At 51.4% G+C, this 18,339-nt stretch overlaps 1 protein-coding gene across 3 annotated transcripts in view; it reads right to left on the bottom strand.

Moving 5' to 3' along the window:
* Positions 1–10,429: 10,429 nt before the first annotated feature.
* LOC131589187 (tyrosine-protein kinase ZAP-70) overlaps positions 10,430–18,339 on the bottom strand; it is a 34,768-nt gene continuing 26,858 nt past the window's right edge. For 2 of the 3 annotated variants that reach the window (XM_058858374.1, XM_058858375.1), the window contains exons 7-13: positions 17,724–17,772; positions 17,028–17,208; positions 16,027–16,233; positions 15,588–15,780; positions 14,466–14,606; positions 12,817–12,929; positions 10,430–12,388 (exon numbers count right to left, since the gene is read on the bottom strand). In XM_058858374.1, coding sequence (XP_058714357.1) covers positions 12,265–12,388; positions 12,817–12,929; positions 14,466–14,606; positions 15,588–15,780; positions 16,027–16,233; positions 17,028–17,208; positions 17,724–17,772 — 1,008 coding nt within the window. In that variant the 3' untranslated portion in view covers positions 10,430–12,264. The remainder of the gene's footprint in view (positions 12,389–12,816; positions 12,930–14,465; positions 14,607–15,587; positions 15,781–16,026; positions 16,234–17,027; positions 17,209–17,723; positions 17,773–18,339) is intronic. The other variant, XM_058858376.1, reaches the window with a different exon arrangement.

Here is an 18,339-nt window from a genome sequence, read left to right as displayed (position 1 = left end):
TGCAGCATGGAAAAGCACTGGGAAGATCCTGGTGCTGCCAAGGCAAGAGCAGCAAGGAAAAATCTGCCACGTGGTAATGATCAGCCTCACTGGATTGATCACAGAATCTGGGAATGGTTCGGGTTGGGAGGGACCTCAAAGCTCCTCCAGCCCCACCCCTGCCATGGCAGGGACACCTTCCACCATCCCAGGCTGCTCCAAGCCCCGTCCAGCCTGGCCTTGGGCACTGCCAGGGATCCAGGGGCAGCCACAGCTGCTCTGGGCACCCTGTGCCAGGGCCTGCCCACCCTCCCAGCCAACAATTCCTGCCCAATACCTGATCCAAATCTCAGCAGAGGTTCCACTTTCATTCACAGCAGTGGGTGTCAGCTGATTTTTTTGTTATTTTACTTTATTCTGTTTTATTTTACACTGGTTCTGACAGGATGAGTGTGAGCAAGGGAGAGAGAGAATCTTCCCAGGAAATCAGGGCTGGGCTGTAGAGGTAACTCTTCTCTCTTATTGCTCCCAAAAGTGGGAATTGGGTTCCCTGGTTGCACTGAATTTTAGATATCAGCTCTGGAAGGGTTTCTCCGTATGGAAAGATCCTGTAAAATTGTCCTTCTAGTGAATGGAGAGAATCAGACTTTTGTAAGGTTCTGACCTAGTTTAGGTTATCTTGAGAAGAAGAAACACATCCTCTCATCTTTTTATTGGTAACAACACATATATATAACACATATATATATATAATACAACACATATATATATTATATATTATATATATAATATATAATATATTATATATATAATATATAATATATTATATATAATATATTATATTATATTATATTATAGATATATAATATATAATATATAATATATATTATATATTATATAATATATAATATATAATATATAATATATAATATATAATATATAATATATAACATATTATATAATCTATAATCTATAATATATAATATATATTATATATTACATATTATATACAATATAATGTAATGCTATAAGGGTGTGGTTTTATTGGTTTTTTTTTATCTAGCAATATAGAAATTTTCCTTCAGAATATGTCAGTTTTGCAAGAAATGTTTTTTGTCTGTGAAGGAATGAGATTGTGATATAAAGATCCTCGCTAGCTCCAAAAACTGGAGTTGAGATTCAAGATTTAAAATGGGTTGTTGTGAAAAGAGGAACAAAAAAGTATTTTTAAGGAAATAAAGTGATTTTAAGGAAGTGCAGGGAACAGGGATGAGCCCATCACATTCATCTGTAAAAGGAGATTTCCTGCTTTTCAGATTTTCAGGGATCAGGTAACTTCATCCCTGGGCAGTCTGTCATGAAGAACACCCTGTGAAATACTTTGTTCAAAATGGGTTTTCCACATAAATGTGAATTAAGGAGAATTTTCCACAGCAATCCTCAATTTTCAATTCAAACTGGATTTCCTAACAGCTGCTGGGGAACCACCCTCAGTTGTTCTCCTTTTCCCCAGTGGTTTCCATCTTGGACAATCAAAATATCGCAGCCAAAAACCCCCCAAAATACTCTTTACTTTCCAGATGTATTGTTTGAAGAAACCCTCCAAAGGTTGCAGAGAAAAATTCTCCAGACCCAAAACCATTTTTCTGTTCTCTGTTGACAAAATCATTGCCAGGAGCTGAGAATTTCAAAGCAGCTCCACAAATTTGTGGCACCACCCGATTTTTCTCTGCAGAGACATCTCCCACATCCCCCAGGGGATTTTTGTGGTTCAGATCGTGTGGTCCTGCTCTGTTTCCCCTCCTAACTCAAGGCAGGGCTGAGCCCCTCAGAGCTGCTCCTTTTCAAGGCCAGGTCTTGTTGCCACTGAGGATGAACAGATCACACGGACACAGGTCGAGGTGTGGTGAAGAGAAGAGAAAGTTTATTTTTCCTCCCAGGATTTATAGGTTTCTGCCCATGGCCAGGGATTGGATGGTCAGGATAACACTTTCCCACTGCACTGGCCATGAGAGATGCCCATCACAAGACGTGGAACAGAAAGAATGTTCACATATCTATGTTTATATTTACTGTCCTGGGAAAGGCTTTAGAGAACCATGTCAGCAAGCTCAGAAGCTGAGTTTTCAGGGCGATCAGGTCTCACCTTTCCTGCTGAGATGTTGCAGCTGAACCTCATCTCCAAAGCCTCAGCTCCCCCAGTGCCCACAGGAGCCACCACAGCTCCTCCCCTGCCCTCAGCACCAGGAGCTTTCCTCCCTCTTGCCCTGAACCCCAAAAACCAAATCACTGCTCTGCCACCACCCTGAGTCCAGCTCAGCTGGGGTTTATAATTTTTTACCTTTATTGTGACATTGCACTGAGTTAAGAAGGCATTATTTGTGTGTTGGGGGGGAGTAGGAAGTGCCACAACAGCATTTTCAGGGCAGAGCTGGCCCCAGAGCTCAGCCACCCCAGCTGCCCAGAAGAATAGAGCCTGTCTGCAGCTCCTCAGCCCATCCTGCCAATTCCTGCAGGCCTTTAATAACATTTTATCCTAAATGAAGCAAAACCCATCCTGTAGGAAAAAGCTCTGGAAGTTGCTGCCATAGGAGAAAAGGAAGCTCGGCCAGGACTGGTGAGGGACCTTCAACATTCACACATCTGAGGAAGGTGATTTGGGTTTGGGTTTGCAGGGATGGTCCAACACTGAGCTGCTTCCCACTCCTGTGCTCGTGGAGGGGTTTGGAATTGGGATGGATTTGCTGTGCAGCCAGTTCAGGGTTTTGGCAGGACTCATCCCTGGGGAATCGCTGGCCTGAGGGGCTGGAAAGCTCCCTGGTCCCTTCTGTCACGCCTGAGCCATTGTTTGAGGGTTGGCAGCAGCTCCTGGGATTAAACCACTGTGACATCTGCGGTGTCACCCCGGGGCCGTGCCAGCACTTTACTCCTTGGTTACTCACTGGAGGATGATTCCCTTCCAGCCCTGGGCAGGGAATGGGGCGGCACAAGAGCCCTGTGGCTCCCTGACTGCAGCAACTCTGGGAGCAGAGGGGTTTCCACTGGGTTATTCCCACCCACAGGATCCCCAGAGAGTCCCCTTGGCCATGCCCAGCAGAAGGGATGGTGTGGATTTGGGGGGACAGGAATGAAGGTGCTGCAGGAAGAGGCACAAACGATGTGAGGATGGCACAGGGTGCCCAGAGCAGCTGTGGCTGCCCCTGGATCCCTGGCAGTGCCCAAGGCCAGGCTGGACGGGGCTTGGAGCAGCCTGGGATGGTGGAAGGTGTCCCTGCCATGGCAGGGGTGGGGCTGGATGGGATTTAATGTCCCTCCCAACCCAAACCATTCCATGATTCCACAATAACTGCTGCAGGCCCAGTGCCAGCAGAGGCCCAGCTCTGTCCCTGTGTGCAGGACAAAGCCCTGGGTGACTTTACACACACAAAACCTTTCCTACACACACCAGCACACACCTGATAATTCCCAGGTGCTCTTTGGATGTCATTCCCCACTCTGAAGGCTCCAACCCAAAAATACCAGAAGGGAAAATGAGGATTAAATCCACCCTAAATCCCACAGTCCTCTGGAAACTGCTCAGAGGGAGCTCTGACATCCTCCTTCCATTGACTTGCTGGGAAAAATGAGCTCCAGAAGTTCCCATCACTTCATCCCCTCTTTAGTTAACTCTGCCTATGAATCTGATTTTCCCTTACATTGGTTTTCCTGAGCCTGGGGCTGTGTTGAGGCATCTTAATCCATCTTGGTCCCAGGGACAAAGGGACAGCTGTGGAAGGAAGCAGCATCCTTCCCCAGCAGTGTGAGCTCCCATTTCCATCCTGTCCAGCAGGATTTCTCCATCCTCTCATGGGCTCTGATCCCTGAGGACAAAACAGGATGGATGTGGAGGCAAATGTGACCCATTTCAGGTTTTTGCATGTTCTACTGCCAGAGAAAAAAGGTCAAAAATCCCTAAATCCTAATGAAGAGAGTGGGAATTCTTGATTAGGGACCACAATCAAGCCCTTGATTTAGAAAAGCAAATTAGGAAAACCTAGAGGAGAGATTTTTTTGGATCCATTTCTTAAGTTAAAATAACAAAGATAAACCAGATGATTTGACATGAAATCAGAATTAAACACGACAAAGTAAAATTCAATACCCCCTTTAAAACCGGGTTCCTGTCATTTATACTTGGAATATCCTCTGAAATATTCCCTGTGCCGAGGCTCCACTACTCTTTGCTCAATTCCCTGCTCTGCCTGTGAGTAGATTTTTATATTCTACCCCAAAAAATTCCTCCTTTTGTTCCACTTTCAGTACCTGGGCCCGTGTCATTATTTCTGCTCGTACTTAGCAGCTGCTCTGCCCCTTTCCCACCTCTGCTGTGTCTTTGCAGCTCCTCCCAGTGTCAGTTCAGTTGTGATTTTTCTGACTGTGCCAGCACAACTCTGGGGTGTTAAACAGGCTGCCCTAAATAGCAGCTCTCAGCCTTCTGTACAGTATTTTTTTCCTTTTTGCTGAGTCTTTGCTGCTTCACATTTGGGAAAAATGGGTGCTGAATTTGGGGATCTGCTGGCAGGATTTGATATCTGCCTTTCTGCATCTCTTTTTAACCCAGTTTTGGTACATCAAGCACTTTTTCCATCCTTTTTTCTCTTCCTTGTTGAAGCAAAAACACATAAAAGGAAATGCTTTCCCCTTTTCCACTGTTTGGAGGAGATGTTTTATCTTTTATTAATCATTGCAACCACATTTTTCCAATCAGTATTTTTATTTTCCTTTTTAAATTGGTGAACATCTACCAGGTAAATTTTCAATTTAAAAAGCTGGATCAAGATAGGAGATTTTGTGATTCCCTTATTTCTGTGATTCCCTTATTTCTGTGATTCCCTTATTTCTGTGATTCCCTTATTTCTGTGATTCCCTTGTTTCTGTGATTCCCTTATTTCTGTGATTCCCTTATTTCTGTGATTCTCTTACTTCTGTGATTCCCTTATTTCTGTGATTCCCTTGTTTCTGTGATTCCCTTGTTTCTGTGATTCTCTTATTTCTGTGATTCCCTTGTTTCTGTGATTCCCTTTTACTACAGACACCTTGGGTTCCTTCCTGAAGGTGTCTCTTGCACAGGTGCTTCTTAATAGCAAATAAAATCATTATTTTCTGTGAGATTTTCTACAGTAGAGCAAAATGTGCTAAAACCTGTGAATTAACGAATCTTTATCTTACACTGAGGCATTGCTGTGCAACAATAAGGCAAATTCCCAAAGGATTAACTGTGTGTTTCTGGAATCACAGCTTGGGAGCAAGAAAGGCAGAGGGATAAATCACAGGATCACAGAATTCCACACAGAATTAAGGTTGGAAAAGACCTTTAAGGTCATCAAGTCCAACCATCAACCCAACAGCACCATGGTCATCACTAATCCGTGTCCCCAAGCGCAGCACCCAGGGATGGTGACTCCACCACTGCCCTGGGCAGCCCCTTCCAATGCCTGACCACCCTTTCCATGGAAAAATTCCACCTAATATCCAATCTAAACCTCCCTGGAGCAGCTTGAGGCCATTCTTGTTCCCTGGGAGAAGAAAATGAGGTATCAACCCCACCTCAGATGCTTCTCACCTCAACAGGATTTTTTATTCTTTTTAGGTCAAGGGCTGTTGACTATTTGTCATTCCAGTCTGTTTCCCAAAATTCACTGGCACGTGGCCAAAGTCCTGCCCAGGGTGGTGGGGCACGTGGATTTTGTAGGTCTGGGGAAGGAGCTGCCCAACACATCCCTGCTTCCGTCACCAAAGGATGTGGGAAGTGCCACAGCCCTGCCAGGACCTTGCTCTGCACCCACTCCCTGAGCCCAGGAGTGAATGACTTGAGTTGGACAGGAATTTTCCAACTGAGTTTTCCACCTGAGAATTCTGACAAGGCCCAGACAAAGAGCTCTGGGGAAAGGTTTTTATTCCATCAGAGTTTTTGGTGGAAACAAAGCAAGGCCTGGCCAGGTCCTCGATGTGCCCTCAAACGCTGCCAGCCCAACCCCCTGCCCACACAGCCCTGGCCACAGCATTGCCCAGCTGATGGATGAGCCAGGGCAGCAAAGAGAAGCAGTTCCTTCAGCAATGACTTTGTAGATTAATTTAATTAATTGATTTAATAGCAAAATGTATTTACTGAAGGCAGTTTTTAACCTCTTGACACCCAATTATTTTTCTGCTCAGTTTGAGGATCCCTCACCCTGGCCCAGAGCCACAAGCCCAGCCTGGGGGTCAGAGGAGGGAGAGATGGAGGTGACAGGAGGGAGAGCCCAGAAATGGAGGAGAGAAGGAGGATGGGCCCCAAGGGGGACCTCAGGTCAAGAACAAAATTCCTGGGCACCCACAAATCCTCCAGTTTGTAAGAACAAGGTCCCAGAAGTGCCACCTCAGCAGAGCAGAGGCCTTGAGGAGGCCAGGGGGACACCAGGCACTGTCCCCTGGGCTCATCTCCCCGTGGCCAAAGCTCGTTGGTGATGGCCACAAGAGCCAGCCCAGAGAATCCGCTGCTGAAACCACTGCCCCTGCTGGCTGGTGGCAATCAGGGACAAACACAGCCTCTCTTTGTGACAGGGGTGTCATCCATGCTCTCTGCACCTCCTGGCTCGCTGCAGGACCTGCCAGCAGTGTCCCAGTGCCTGTCCCCACCCCACAGGGTCCTCCTGTCCTCACCCCACAGGATCCTCCTGTCCCCATCCCACAGGGTCCTCCTGTCCCCATCCCACAGCATCCTCCTGTCCTCACCCCACAGAATCCTCCTGTCCCCATCCCACAGCATCCTCCTGTCCCCATCCCACAGGATCCTCCTGTCCCCACCCCACAGCATCCTCCTGTCCCCATCCCACAGGATCCTCCTGTTCCCACCCCACAGGATCCTCCTGTCCCCACCCCACAGGGTCCTCCTGTCCCCACCCCACAGGGTCCTCCTGTCCCCACCCCACAGCATCCTCCTGTCCCCACCCCACAGCATCCTCCTGTCCCCACCCCACAGCATCCTCCTGTCCCCATCCCACAGCATCCTCCTGTCCCCATCCCACAGCATCCTCCTGTCCCCACCCCACAGGGTCCTCCTGTCCCCACCCCACAGGATCCTCCTGTCCCCACCCCACAGCATCCTCCTGTCCCCATCCCACAGGGTCCTCCTGTCCCCACCCCACAGCATCCTCCTGTCCCCACCCCACAGCGTCCTCCTGTCCCCACCCCACAGGGTCCTCCTGTCCCCACCCCACAGGATCCTCCTGTCCCCACCCCACAGCATCCTCCTGTCCCCACCCCACAGCATCCTCCTGTCCCCACCCCACAGGATCCTCCTGTCCCCACCCCACAGGATCCTCCTGTCCCCACCCCACAGCATCCTCCTGTCCCCACCCCACAGCATCCTCCTGTCCCCATCCCACAGGATCCTCCTGTCCCCACCCCACAGGGTCCTCCTGTCCCCACCCCACAGGATCCTCCTGTCCCCACCCCACAGGGTCCTCCTGTCCCCACCCCACAGGATCCTCCTGTCCCCACCCCACAGCATCCTCCTGTCCCCATCCCACAGGGTCCTCCTGTCCCCATCCCACAGCATCCTCCTGTCCCCATCCCACAGCATCCTCCTGTCCCCACACGGGGATCTCTGGAGGAGATGAGTGAGGATGGATTTCCTACTCTCCAACAGCATCATCAATCTGGAGGAGTCCCATAAGGATCAGAACCAGCACCTCTCTTCTTTTCCAGGGTTTCTGTTGTTGATTAAAAAACAAACAAAAAAAATCCATCTGAAGGATTTCTGAAAGATTTTTTCCAAGCTATTCCTGGCTCTTTTCCTGTCTCCCTTCGAGCTGTCCCATCCCTGAGCAGCAGTGAAATGTCTGACAACCAGGAAGGCCAGAAGTGCACCTCCAAATCTCACATTTCTTCATGGAATTCAGATGAATTCCTGGTCCTACACCATCCCCTCCTCTCCCTCCATGACAGGAGAATGGGTGTTTTCTTCTTTTCTGAAGAAAATGCACATGAAGGACAGTGATATCTAACAGGGAAAACCAGAATAACATTTAAAAACAAACAAAAGACCCAAACAAACAGATGGAAAAGAAGAAAAGACCTTTTGGCTGAGTCCAGTTCTCATCTGCTCCACCAGATTTCCTGAGGGCAAACAAAGAAATCTTTTACTTCTGCTGTGAGAAGAGAGGTGATTTTCCCCAGGCCTTGGATATTTGTTAATACCTAAACCAGCCCCACCACCTGCACTAATCTTGCCGGAGAAACCTCAAATTTTGCACCTTAGTTTGCATCTTCCAGGGCCTGGCACATCCTTTTTTCTTCCTGGGTCCGTGGCAGAAACCTCTGCAATTAGAATTGGCTAATTAGAATCCTGGAATGGTTTGGGTTGGAAGGGACCTTAAAGCTCATCTCATTCCAGGCTGTGCCATGGCAGGGACACCTTCCACAATCCCAGAAATCCAAATTCTGTCCAGCCTGGCCTTGGACACTGCCAGGGATCCAGGGGCAGCCACAGCATCTCTAGGAAATCCATCACAGCCCTTTACCACCCTCACAGGGAACAATTCCTTCCCAATATCCCATCTAAATTTCCCCTCTTCCAGTTTAACCTCATTCCCCTCATCCTGACTCTCCAATTCTTGATGCAGAATCCCATTCTGGCTTCCCTTCATGTCCTGGGAGGGGTCTGAGTTCTCCACACAACCTTCTCTTCTCCATGTGAGCACCACACAGAGGTGCCTCAGTCCCCCTGTCAGCTTTTTGTCCTCCTCTGGATTTGTTCCAAGGGCAGTTCCACGTCCTTCTCCTGCTGGGAGCACCAGAACCGTGCACAGAATTCCAGGTGGGATCTCCTGGGAGCAGGGCAGGGGTGGCCATGGCTCAGTCCATGGATGCACTGGTTGTGCTGGGTGTGCTTTGACTGCTCTCAGCTAGGAAAGCCTTGGAATATAAAAAGGAGGCATCACCTGGGGGTGGGAAATAGAAAAACAAACAAAGGTGGATGGGAGCTTCTCTTCCAGGCCCCTGACAAGTCAGACCCTTCCCTGCCTCACATCCTTCTGAGGGATTTAGGAAGAAGATGATCTCCTGTCATGCAGGGAAAGCAGGGGACAGTGTAGGATCAGAGGTTCACCTGAATTCCATGGGGAAATGTGAGATTTGGAAGTGTATTTTTGGCAGTGCCAAAGCTCTCTGTGCTTTCCTGGTTGCCAGACATTTCACTGCTGGCCAAGGAGGGAACAGCCCAGTGGGAAAAGGGAAAATAGCGTGGAAAATCTCCTTTTCTGTGGGTTCAGGGATTCCTCAGGCCTCTGAAACAGAGATCAGGGAGCCCAGAGCTGGTTTTGGTCCCATTTTTGTGCTGCTGAACAAAACCTGAGCGGGATGGAAAGGTCACTTTGTCCCTGTGTGCAGCTGCTAAGCAGGCGTGTCCTGGATAGGATGGGGGTCCTGGTGATGAGATTGGGGTGCTGGAGATAAGACAGGCTGGGATGAGCCAGATCAGGCTGGGGGATCTGCTGAGGTGTCAGTGGTGATCAGATGAGTGCCAGCTCTGTCACGTTATCGCTCTGGGTGCTCAGAAGATGAAGCTCATCCCTTCCCTCCAAACACTGAGGGTGGTAAATTCCAGAGTGCCTGAAAGATTTGGGAAAAACAGAGGGAGATGGATGAGTGCAGAGAGAAGGAGAGAAGGAAGGAAGGAAGAAAAGAGAGGATTTGGGGAAGTTTCTGGAAGAGAAGCAGCTGCCACAGAGCTCTGAGTCTGCTCTCCAGCTGCTGCCTTTATCAGTGACACAGCTCTTATCAACCCCAGGTCCCTGGGATCAGACAGGGAAGGGGCTGCAGGTCCTGCAGGGTGATTCACCTGCAGGGCTGGGAAAATCCCTGCTGTGGGTGGGAGATAGGAGAGGCTGTAGGGCCTGGAGACCTGGAGATGTTCCCACTGAGGGGGCTGAGTCCCTCTGGAATGGCAGAGTGGGATGATCAGGGCCCCAGCTCCAAGGAAATTCTCCTCAGGGGTGACCGACAGACCCTGCACATCTCAAAAGCAGCAATCACAAAGATTCTCAGGAGCTCTGTGACTTCAGGTCCTGCTTGTCTCACTCCTTTTTCCCCTTCCAGCAACTTCTGACATCTTCCAATGCTCTTGGAAGAGACAGCTTCCAACCCAAATTATCCCCATCCCAGGCAGGATAAACCCCTTCCCTTGGTCCTCTGGCATAATCCCAAGGGATTTGTGTCCTGTCTGTCGGGGTGTGGATACACACACCCAAAACTGTCTCCAACTAAAGCAGAAGTTTCTCTGGGAATACTTCTCTGGTGCTTTCCTTCCCTGTTTGAAAAAAATAGCAGCATCCAGTTAGCTGAAAATTTATTGCAAGAAACCATTTCAAACCAGAAAATGGATTTGTTTTGAAAACAAAGTCTAAACAAAATGTTTTGGCAAGTGGCTTCCAAGTAGAAAACACATTGAGCCTTCTCTTTTCCAGCTAAAGAGCTGCTCTCTCTGGGAGGAAAACATGACAGAGAGGAGAATTTTTTCCTGTCTCTGCACTGACTGAACAAACAGGAACGAGGAAGGTTCTCCTGGATACCTGTTTTCCTCTCTGCTGGGAGGGATAATAGATCCAGAATTCAACATTCAGGACAAGTTGATGAGGTTGAGAGAGAAAATGCCACACATGAAGAGCTGGTGTCCCTGGAAGCTTCTAAGCAAGGAAATTTAGGATTTGTTTTTCATCAAAGCTGGCTCAGTGACTGCTGGGACAGAGGTTGATTCAGATGTTGATAAGGTTAATTACCTTATTATCTAATTACCAGAGCTTTGTTTTCAGCCCAAATGCCACTCTCACCCCTGGCCTGAGGCTGTTTTCCCCCAGGACAAGGTGTTGGGGGGGAGCTGCTCTGTGGCTTTAGCTACCAGGAGATGGTGAGAGATAAATTCTTGTGTTTGCTGCCTCCTGCTTCCTTCAGAGCCTTCACAGCCTCTGTTCTCTGCAGCACAGCCCCCAGCACGGGCAATCCCCTGCACTGGGGCAGGTGAGCAATTGTTTTTGCAAGAAAACATGCAAAAAACCTTCCAGCTGTGCAGCAAAACCAGCCCAAAGGGGGAGGTTGGGCAAGGAGGGAAATCCTGGCCTCATAGAGGGAAATCATATTTATTTTCTTGTCAGCCTGTTGGAAATGATAAAACTTTTAAAATAGCTTTTAGTTAATGGTTTTAATTACGTTTTGGTTAATTAACCATAACCAATGTGTTAATTATATACAATGTGTTATTCTTAAATTATTTCTGGCATATAGCAAAGCTCCTTTTGTGGGAACACAGCCTGGAAAAATGACTAAAACTGTAAAGTTTGTTGAGCTAACCTTGATATGCTGCAATGAACATTCACTGCTTTGTTTGCTAAAAATGTATAAAAAGGTGAGGAAGTTTTGGATCAGGGGCTGTGTGGAGGCTGGGATTTTGTCAGCCCCATCCACACCCAGAGCTGAGAATAAAGCAATTTTCTAACACTAAAAATGCAGCGTTGGAGGGTTCTCTTATCCCGATGGGTTTGGGGGTTTTGGCAACGAGCCTGAAGCTGTTGCCAGCATTTCTCAAAGTTCAATGATCCGAGCCATGGGATGTTCAGAACATGGAATAGTTTATTTATAGGGTGACCGGTTTTTAAGCTTGAAAAACAACATTTCATCAGCACACAGGGGCCAGGTGGGATCCAGGAATGAGGGATTGGTCCTGGGATTGTTTGGGAGCCACCTTGGAGGGCTGGGTGACACCTGCTCTGTGCTGGCCAGGGTGCAGGGGGACAAACCAGCTCTGTCCCACTGTCCCTCCCCATCCCAGCTGCAAACCAGCTGCTCCCTGCCCTAATCCAAGGGGAAAAGGACTCGGTGGCTCCCTGTGCCGTGTCCCACCCTGTGCAAACCCCACCAGAAACGTGCACTCGGTTGTTTCCTGGGAAAGCATTGTTTGTTAAGGGACTTGGGAAAATCCAGATTTTCTGGAGCTAACACAGTTCATCCTCAGTGAGCCTGGGAGGCACAAAGCTCTGGGACAGCTCTGGAATTGGGTGGGAAGGAGCTCTGGCACTGTCTGTACTCGTGGGCTGGGTCAGGCTGGAGGAGCTGGGAGGCACAGCTGGGTGTCCCTGTCTGTGGGGACACCAACGTCCCCTGTGTCCTCAGTTCCTCAGCTGCTGAGGAGCATTTGAGAGATTAAAGCAAAACTTCACAAGGAGCCCTTCCAGCTCCATGCAGGGCAGGTGGAGGCACAGAGAAGGAATCTCAAGGAAGAGCTGCTTTGGCCTTGTCCCCTGTGCCTGGCCCGTTCTCGGGCTTGGCAGCAATGCTGTAGTAGTAGGAGCGGATCATGTTTTCCACAGCCACAAATCCTGGACGTTCTTCCCATCTGCAAGGGCAGGGAGGAACAAAAAAGGTCATCAGAGAGGACAAAACTGGCCAGGTGCAATGAGAGGACACACAGAGACCCTGGGGGAGAGCAGCAGCGTGGCTGTGCCAGGGCACAGGAGGCAGCTGAGACTTTTTTGGGATGGAGAGGGTCAAAGACACCGAGCCTTGGGGATCTTCCAGGGTTGGCACGGGCAGATGGGGGGGTCTGATATTAAAAAATTCATCTTGGGCTGGGGAGTCATCACAAACAAAGGCAGGAGACACCTTTTGCTTTGTGTTGTCACCATGCAGACAGTGTGGTGAAGGTGTCCCTGCCCATGGCAGGGTTGGACTGGATGGGCTTTAAGGTTCTTCCCAACCCAAAATTCCAATCCCATTGTGGGATTTGGTGACTCTGATGGAGCTGCCACCCTGGGAAATGCTCACCTGTATGTCCAGCACTGCTGCATCAGGGCATACATCTCTGCAGGGCACTCCTGGGGACAGTCCATGCGCTTGCCCTGCTCTATGAAGCTGATCACCTCGGGGCCCTTCATTTTCTGGGATGGGAGCAAATGGGAAAGGGATTAATGTGTTCAGAGCTGGCAGCAGGGTTGGGAGACAGGTTAGAGCTGGGCCTGGGGTGGAGCTGTGGTCCCACACCCCCCACACCCAGCAGTCACTGTTCCCACCCTAGAGGCCAGAACTGGTGTCCCACACTGTGGCCAGGCCATCCCGCAGATCCCACCCCACAGCTCCCATCCATCCCACAGATCCCATCCCACAGATCCCATCCATCCCACAGATCCCATCCCATCCATCCCACAGCTCGATCCCAGCCATCCCACAGCTCCTGCTCCACAGATCCCATCCATCCCACAGCTCCCACCCCACAGATCCCATCCATCCCACAGATCCCATCCCACAGATCCCATCCCATCCATCCTGCAGATCCCACCCCACAGCTCCCATCCCATCCATCCCACAGATCCCATCCCACAGATCCCATCCATCCCACAGATCCCATCCCACAGCTCCCATCCATCCCACAGATCCCATCCCAGCCATCCCACAGCTCCCACCCCACAGCTCCCATCCATCCCACAGCTCCCATCCCATCCATCCCACAGCTCCCATCCCATCCATCCCACAGCTCCCACCCCACAGCTCCCATCCACCCCACAGATCCCATCCCACAGATCCCATCCCATCCATCCCACAGCTCGATCCCAGCCATCCCACAGCTCCTGCCCCACAGATCCCATCCCATCCATCCCACAGATCCCATCCCACAGATCCCATCCCACAGATCCCATCCCAGCCATCCCACAGCTCCCACCCCACAGATCCCATCCCAGCCATCCTGCAGATCCCATCTCATGGATCCCATCCCAGCCATCCTGCAGCTCCCACCCCACAGATCCCATCCCAGCCATCCTGCAGATCCCATCTCATGGATCCCATCCTGTCCATTCCATCCCACCCACCCTACTCACCCCATCCCTCCTGTCCTACCAGCTCCATCCCACTCAGCCTCCCCACCCATCTTCCAGATCCCATCCCTCCCACCCTCCAGACCCGATCCCACCCATCCTGTTCACCCTCCAGGTCCCACCCCAAGCACGGGCCCAGCACTGGATGAGAAGTCTTTTCTTTATCTCTCAAGTGAGCAGAAGATCAAAGAGAAGAAGGATCAAACAACTCTGCTTCGATTCAAACCCAAATTAACTCTGCTTGTTTTCTATTTCTTCTCTCTTAAAATGAACACAGAGCTGTGGGATCCTCTCTAATTTATGCCTTTCCCAAAGTGGAAATGGGGCTGTCTCCTTTCCCCTGTATCCAACTGTGGGAACACCCACTCAAGGGAGTAGGAGCTGTGGTTTCAGAGTGTCCCTGCTGGGACTGTCACACCCATCGGTGACAGAGCCAGCTTGTAGGGCCTTGCCTCACCTTGTGGGGTTCTGCCTCACCTTATAGGGTTCCTACCTCACCCTGTAGGGTTCCTGCCTCACCTTGTCAGGTTCCTGCCTCACCTTGTAGGGTTCCTACCTCACCCTGTAGGGTTTCTGTCTCACCTTGTCAGGTTCCTGCCTCACCTTGTAGGGTTTCTGCCCGAAGCTGAAGGCCTCCCACATGGTCACACCGTAGCTCCAGACGTCGCTTTTGCTGGAGAACTTGTGGAAGAGGATGCACTCTGGGGCGTACCACTTCAAGGGCCACTTCCCTGCTGTCCTGGCCTGCAGCAGAGCAAGGAGGGACATTTCAATCCTGAGACACGGAGTGCTGGAGCTGCATCTGAATTCTGCTCGGTGTTTGCGTCAAATCTCACATTGCTGAAAAAATCACCTAAAATGGGAGCTCCAGAGTCCATCCCAGGCCCTGCTGTCCTGTTGTGCAGGTGCTGAATGCCCACGGTGCCACCGTCCTCCTGCCACTGGGCCCCAGGGCTCAGTTAAACCACGGAATCATGGAAAGGATTGGGTTGGATGGACCCTAAATCCCATCCAGTGTCACCCCTGCCATGGCAGGGACACCTTCCACCATCCCAGGCTGCTCCAAGCCCCGTCCAGCCTGGCCTTGGGCACTGCCAGGGATCCAGGGGCAGCCACAGCTGCTCTGGGCACCCTGTGCCAGGGCCTGCCCACCCTCCCAGCCAACAATTCCTTCCCAATATCCCATCCAGCCCTGCCCTCTGGCACTGGGAGCCATTCCCTGTGTCCTGTCCCTCCAGCCTTGTCCCCAGTCCCTCTCCAGCTCTCCTGGAGCCCCTTTAGGCCCTGCAAGGGGCTCTGAGCTCTCCCTGGAGCCTTCTCTTCTCCAGGGGAGCAGCCCCAGCTCTCCCAGCCTGGCTCCAGAGCAGAGGGGTCCCTGTGACCAGTTTAGTGGCCTTGTCTGGACTCGTTCCAACAGGTCCTCATCTGCCTTGTGCTGAGGTCCCTAGAGCTGGACACACAATTCCAGGTGGGGTCTCTCCTTTCCCAGCCCTGGCTCACTCTTCATAACCTTCTCTCCTCTCTTCCTCCTGCCCCACATCCCCCTGGCTGCCTCTGCATCCTCCTTGTCACCAGAGCTCTGCCCCTTTTAATGTCAGCAGTGAGGCAGAGCCTGATGTTGTGCAGAGGGGTCCATGAGTGACCCAGATCCTCAAGTCTTTGGGGTTCTCATCCTCCCAGCCAGGAGGGCTCCTGCTCCAGACCCTTTCTTGTGCTCACACCCACCTTGTAGTAGCTGTCATCAGCTCCCAGAGCCTTGGAGAGCCCAAAGTCACTGATCTTGGCGTAGTGCTGGTTGACCAGCAGGACATTCCTGGCTGCCAGGTCCCTGTGGACAAAGTTCTTTTCCTCCAGGTACTTCATCCCCATGGACACCTGGTGCATCAGCTCCACGATGTTGCTCATTGTGATCTCGTCCCTGGGGAAGGTGAAAGGAGAATTCAGTAATAAAGGATTTGCTGTGGTCCCCTCTGACATTTCCAGCTGGAAGGGAGAATGGGCACGGAGATCTCTGCTCCATGAGCATCAGCCCCTGGAGCCTCAATGACAGAAATGAAAGATTTCTGCTCTTTTCAGCTTTCCTGCACCTTCAAAACCTGCAGGGTTTTGAAGCAGATTTTGAGAAGAAACACAGAAAATCAGCCACGTTTTGTCCAACACTCACTTCTTGGAAGCCAAGAACCTGTTGAGGGGCCCTCCAGATGCCATCTCCATCACGAGCATCAGCGACTCGGCCTCGCACACCCCGATCATGCGCACGATGTAGGGGTTGTCCAGCTGGTGCATGATCTGCGCTTCCTTCATCATCTCATCCTTCACCGTCTTCTCGTTGTTGCTCTTCAGCACCTTGATGGCCACATCAATCTGCTTCCTGCACAGGGGAACAGCCAGGGATGGGCTGAGCACAGCTGGAACCAGGGGTCACAGCCAGGAATGGAAATCCCTGCTCATGTGACACTGTCTGACCCCTCAGCAGCCTGTTCTGCCACAGCCCTGCACCATTCTGGTGTCCCAGGATGGAGAGAAAAGGTCACCTCACCCTTGGAGGTGTAGGCCAGAAGCTGCCATCCCTGATCTGGAGACACCTCCCCTCCCACAATGAGATCTGGGTCATCAGGGCCATTTTTCCAGGGGAAACTGAGGCACAAGTAAGTAAATGCCATCACAGACAACCAGCAACAGAGCCAAGGGTGGCACAACCCCTCAGTGTCACTGCTTTGGCCTGACATGGACAGAGGTGGCCTCAGGAATGTGGAGTTGTTCCTCTGAGCCCAGCAAGTCCCTTTGGAAGTGGCAGCTGCATGCCTGGGAATGTGACACAGCTTCCACACCCAGGGCAATGCAGCTGTCAGTGAAAATCCATGGAAAACCATGGAATTACAGCACCCTATCATAATATCATGGGATTGTTGAGGTTGGAAAAGACCTGCAAGATCATCAGATCCAACCCCTGACCGAGCACCACCACCCCTGCTAAACCCCACCACAAAATCTGCTCATTTTCTGAACACTTCCAGGGGTGCTGCCTCAGCCATCACATCCATCATCCCTCACCTTGCAGATCATTTCTTCTCCACTCCACTGCCACTGTGGGGTCCATCTAGTGACCACCAGGACAGCTGGGGACCCCTGGAGCCCTCCCCCTTCCCCAGGACCCTCACTCACTTCCTCATTTTGTAAACTCCCTTCTTGACGCAGCCGAAGTTTCCTGCCCCCAGCTCCACCTCATCAATCATCAGGTGGTCCCTCTTCAGGAACAGCTTCTTGTCCTTCAGCTCCTCGGGGTCGCTGTAGGGGCTCTCGTAGACGCTGGTGTCCATGGGCAGCGGGCGGGATTTTCCTGCCCCTTCCCAAGAGGAACACTTGTTACAAACCTGCCCTTCCCCATCCCGCTGCCCCTCATGGATTGGGAAGGGTTTCTCTGCTCTTTTGGCCAATTCACCTTCATCTCCAGCATTTCTCGTCCCTGCTGGGCACCTCCTTTCCTTTCACAACCCAGGGCCCCTCCCAGCTCTGACTGCTGGAGGAGGTGGGATGGGGAGAGGGGTCTGAGCATTCCCACTCCACATATCTGCCCTGCCAGCCCTGGGCAGTGCTTTACCCCACTGAAATTCAGCTGAATACACTGAATATTTAGTGAAAAATAGGACAGGGCTTCATTTCCTGGGTAAGGCAAGGAATGGGGTAGGGCTTGATTTCCTGGGAGCCCGGTGTGGGTGCAGGACCCCGAAATGTCTGGGGTGCTCCTGGGTGCTTCTGTAAGAAAGGAGCTTCGTGGCAGGGCTCCAGGGAACTGCCAGGCTCCTGGGACATCCCCAGTCCTGTCCCCTGTGAGGAGGAGAGGGCTGTGGAGGTGCTCACCTACAGGGTCTGGGGTGTATCCATCAGCATTGAGAGGGCCCAGGTTTCTCTGGAAGAGAAGTGAGGAGAAAGTGGATAAAGGAGAAATTGCTTTAATTGCAAATGCAAAGAAAAGAGATGGGGAAATGCACCCCCAACACAGCCCCAGCTGGAGCTGCCTCTGAAAGGCCCTGAGGGGGGCTGAGACTGGAGCCAACATTGCTGTTCCAGTCCTGGCTGCAGTTCCCCAGGGCAGGGCACAGCAGGGACCCTGAGCACAGCACCCTTCTCCCAGGGGCTGTGCAGGGTGAGGGCTCTCTGTCCCCTCTGCTGTCCCCAGCCCAGCACTCCCAGTCTGCAGGAAGGGCAGGGCAGCCTGGAGACAGCGCAGGCCACAGCCAGCACAGGAAGAGTGGCCTTGTGAGCACACAGGGACTCTGTGCAGCCACTGTCCCCAGAGCAGAGAGTGACAGGGTGGCTCAGCTTGGAATGCCAGAGTCACAGGACCCCAGAATATCCTGAGCTGGATCCCTCAGGGATGATCAGTGCAGCCCCTGGCCCTGCCCAGACCCCCCAAGAACCCCACCCTGAGCATCCCTGAGAGCGCTGTCCAAACGCTCCTGGAGCTCTGGCAGCC

The sequence above is a fragment of the Poecile atricapillus genome, chromosome 28, assembly GCF_030490865.1.
Source record: "Poecile atricapillus isolate bPoeAtr1 chromosome 28, bPoeAtr1.hap1, whole genome shotgun sequence".
Taxonomy (NCBI): domain Eukaryota; kingdom Metazoa; phylum Chordata; class Aves; order Passeriformes; family Paridae; genus Poecile; species Poecile atricapillus.
The sequence above is the reverse complement of the archived record's forward strand: the minus strand, read 5'-3'. Positions and strand labels throughout refer to the sequence as shown.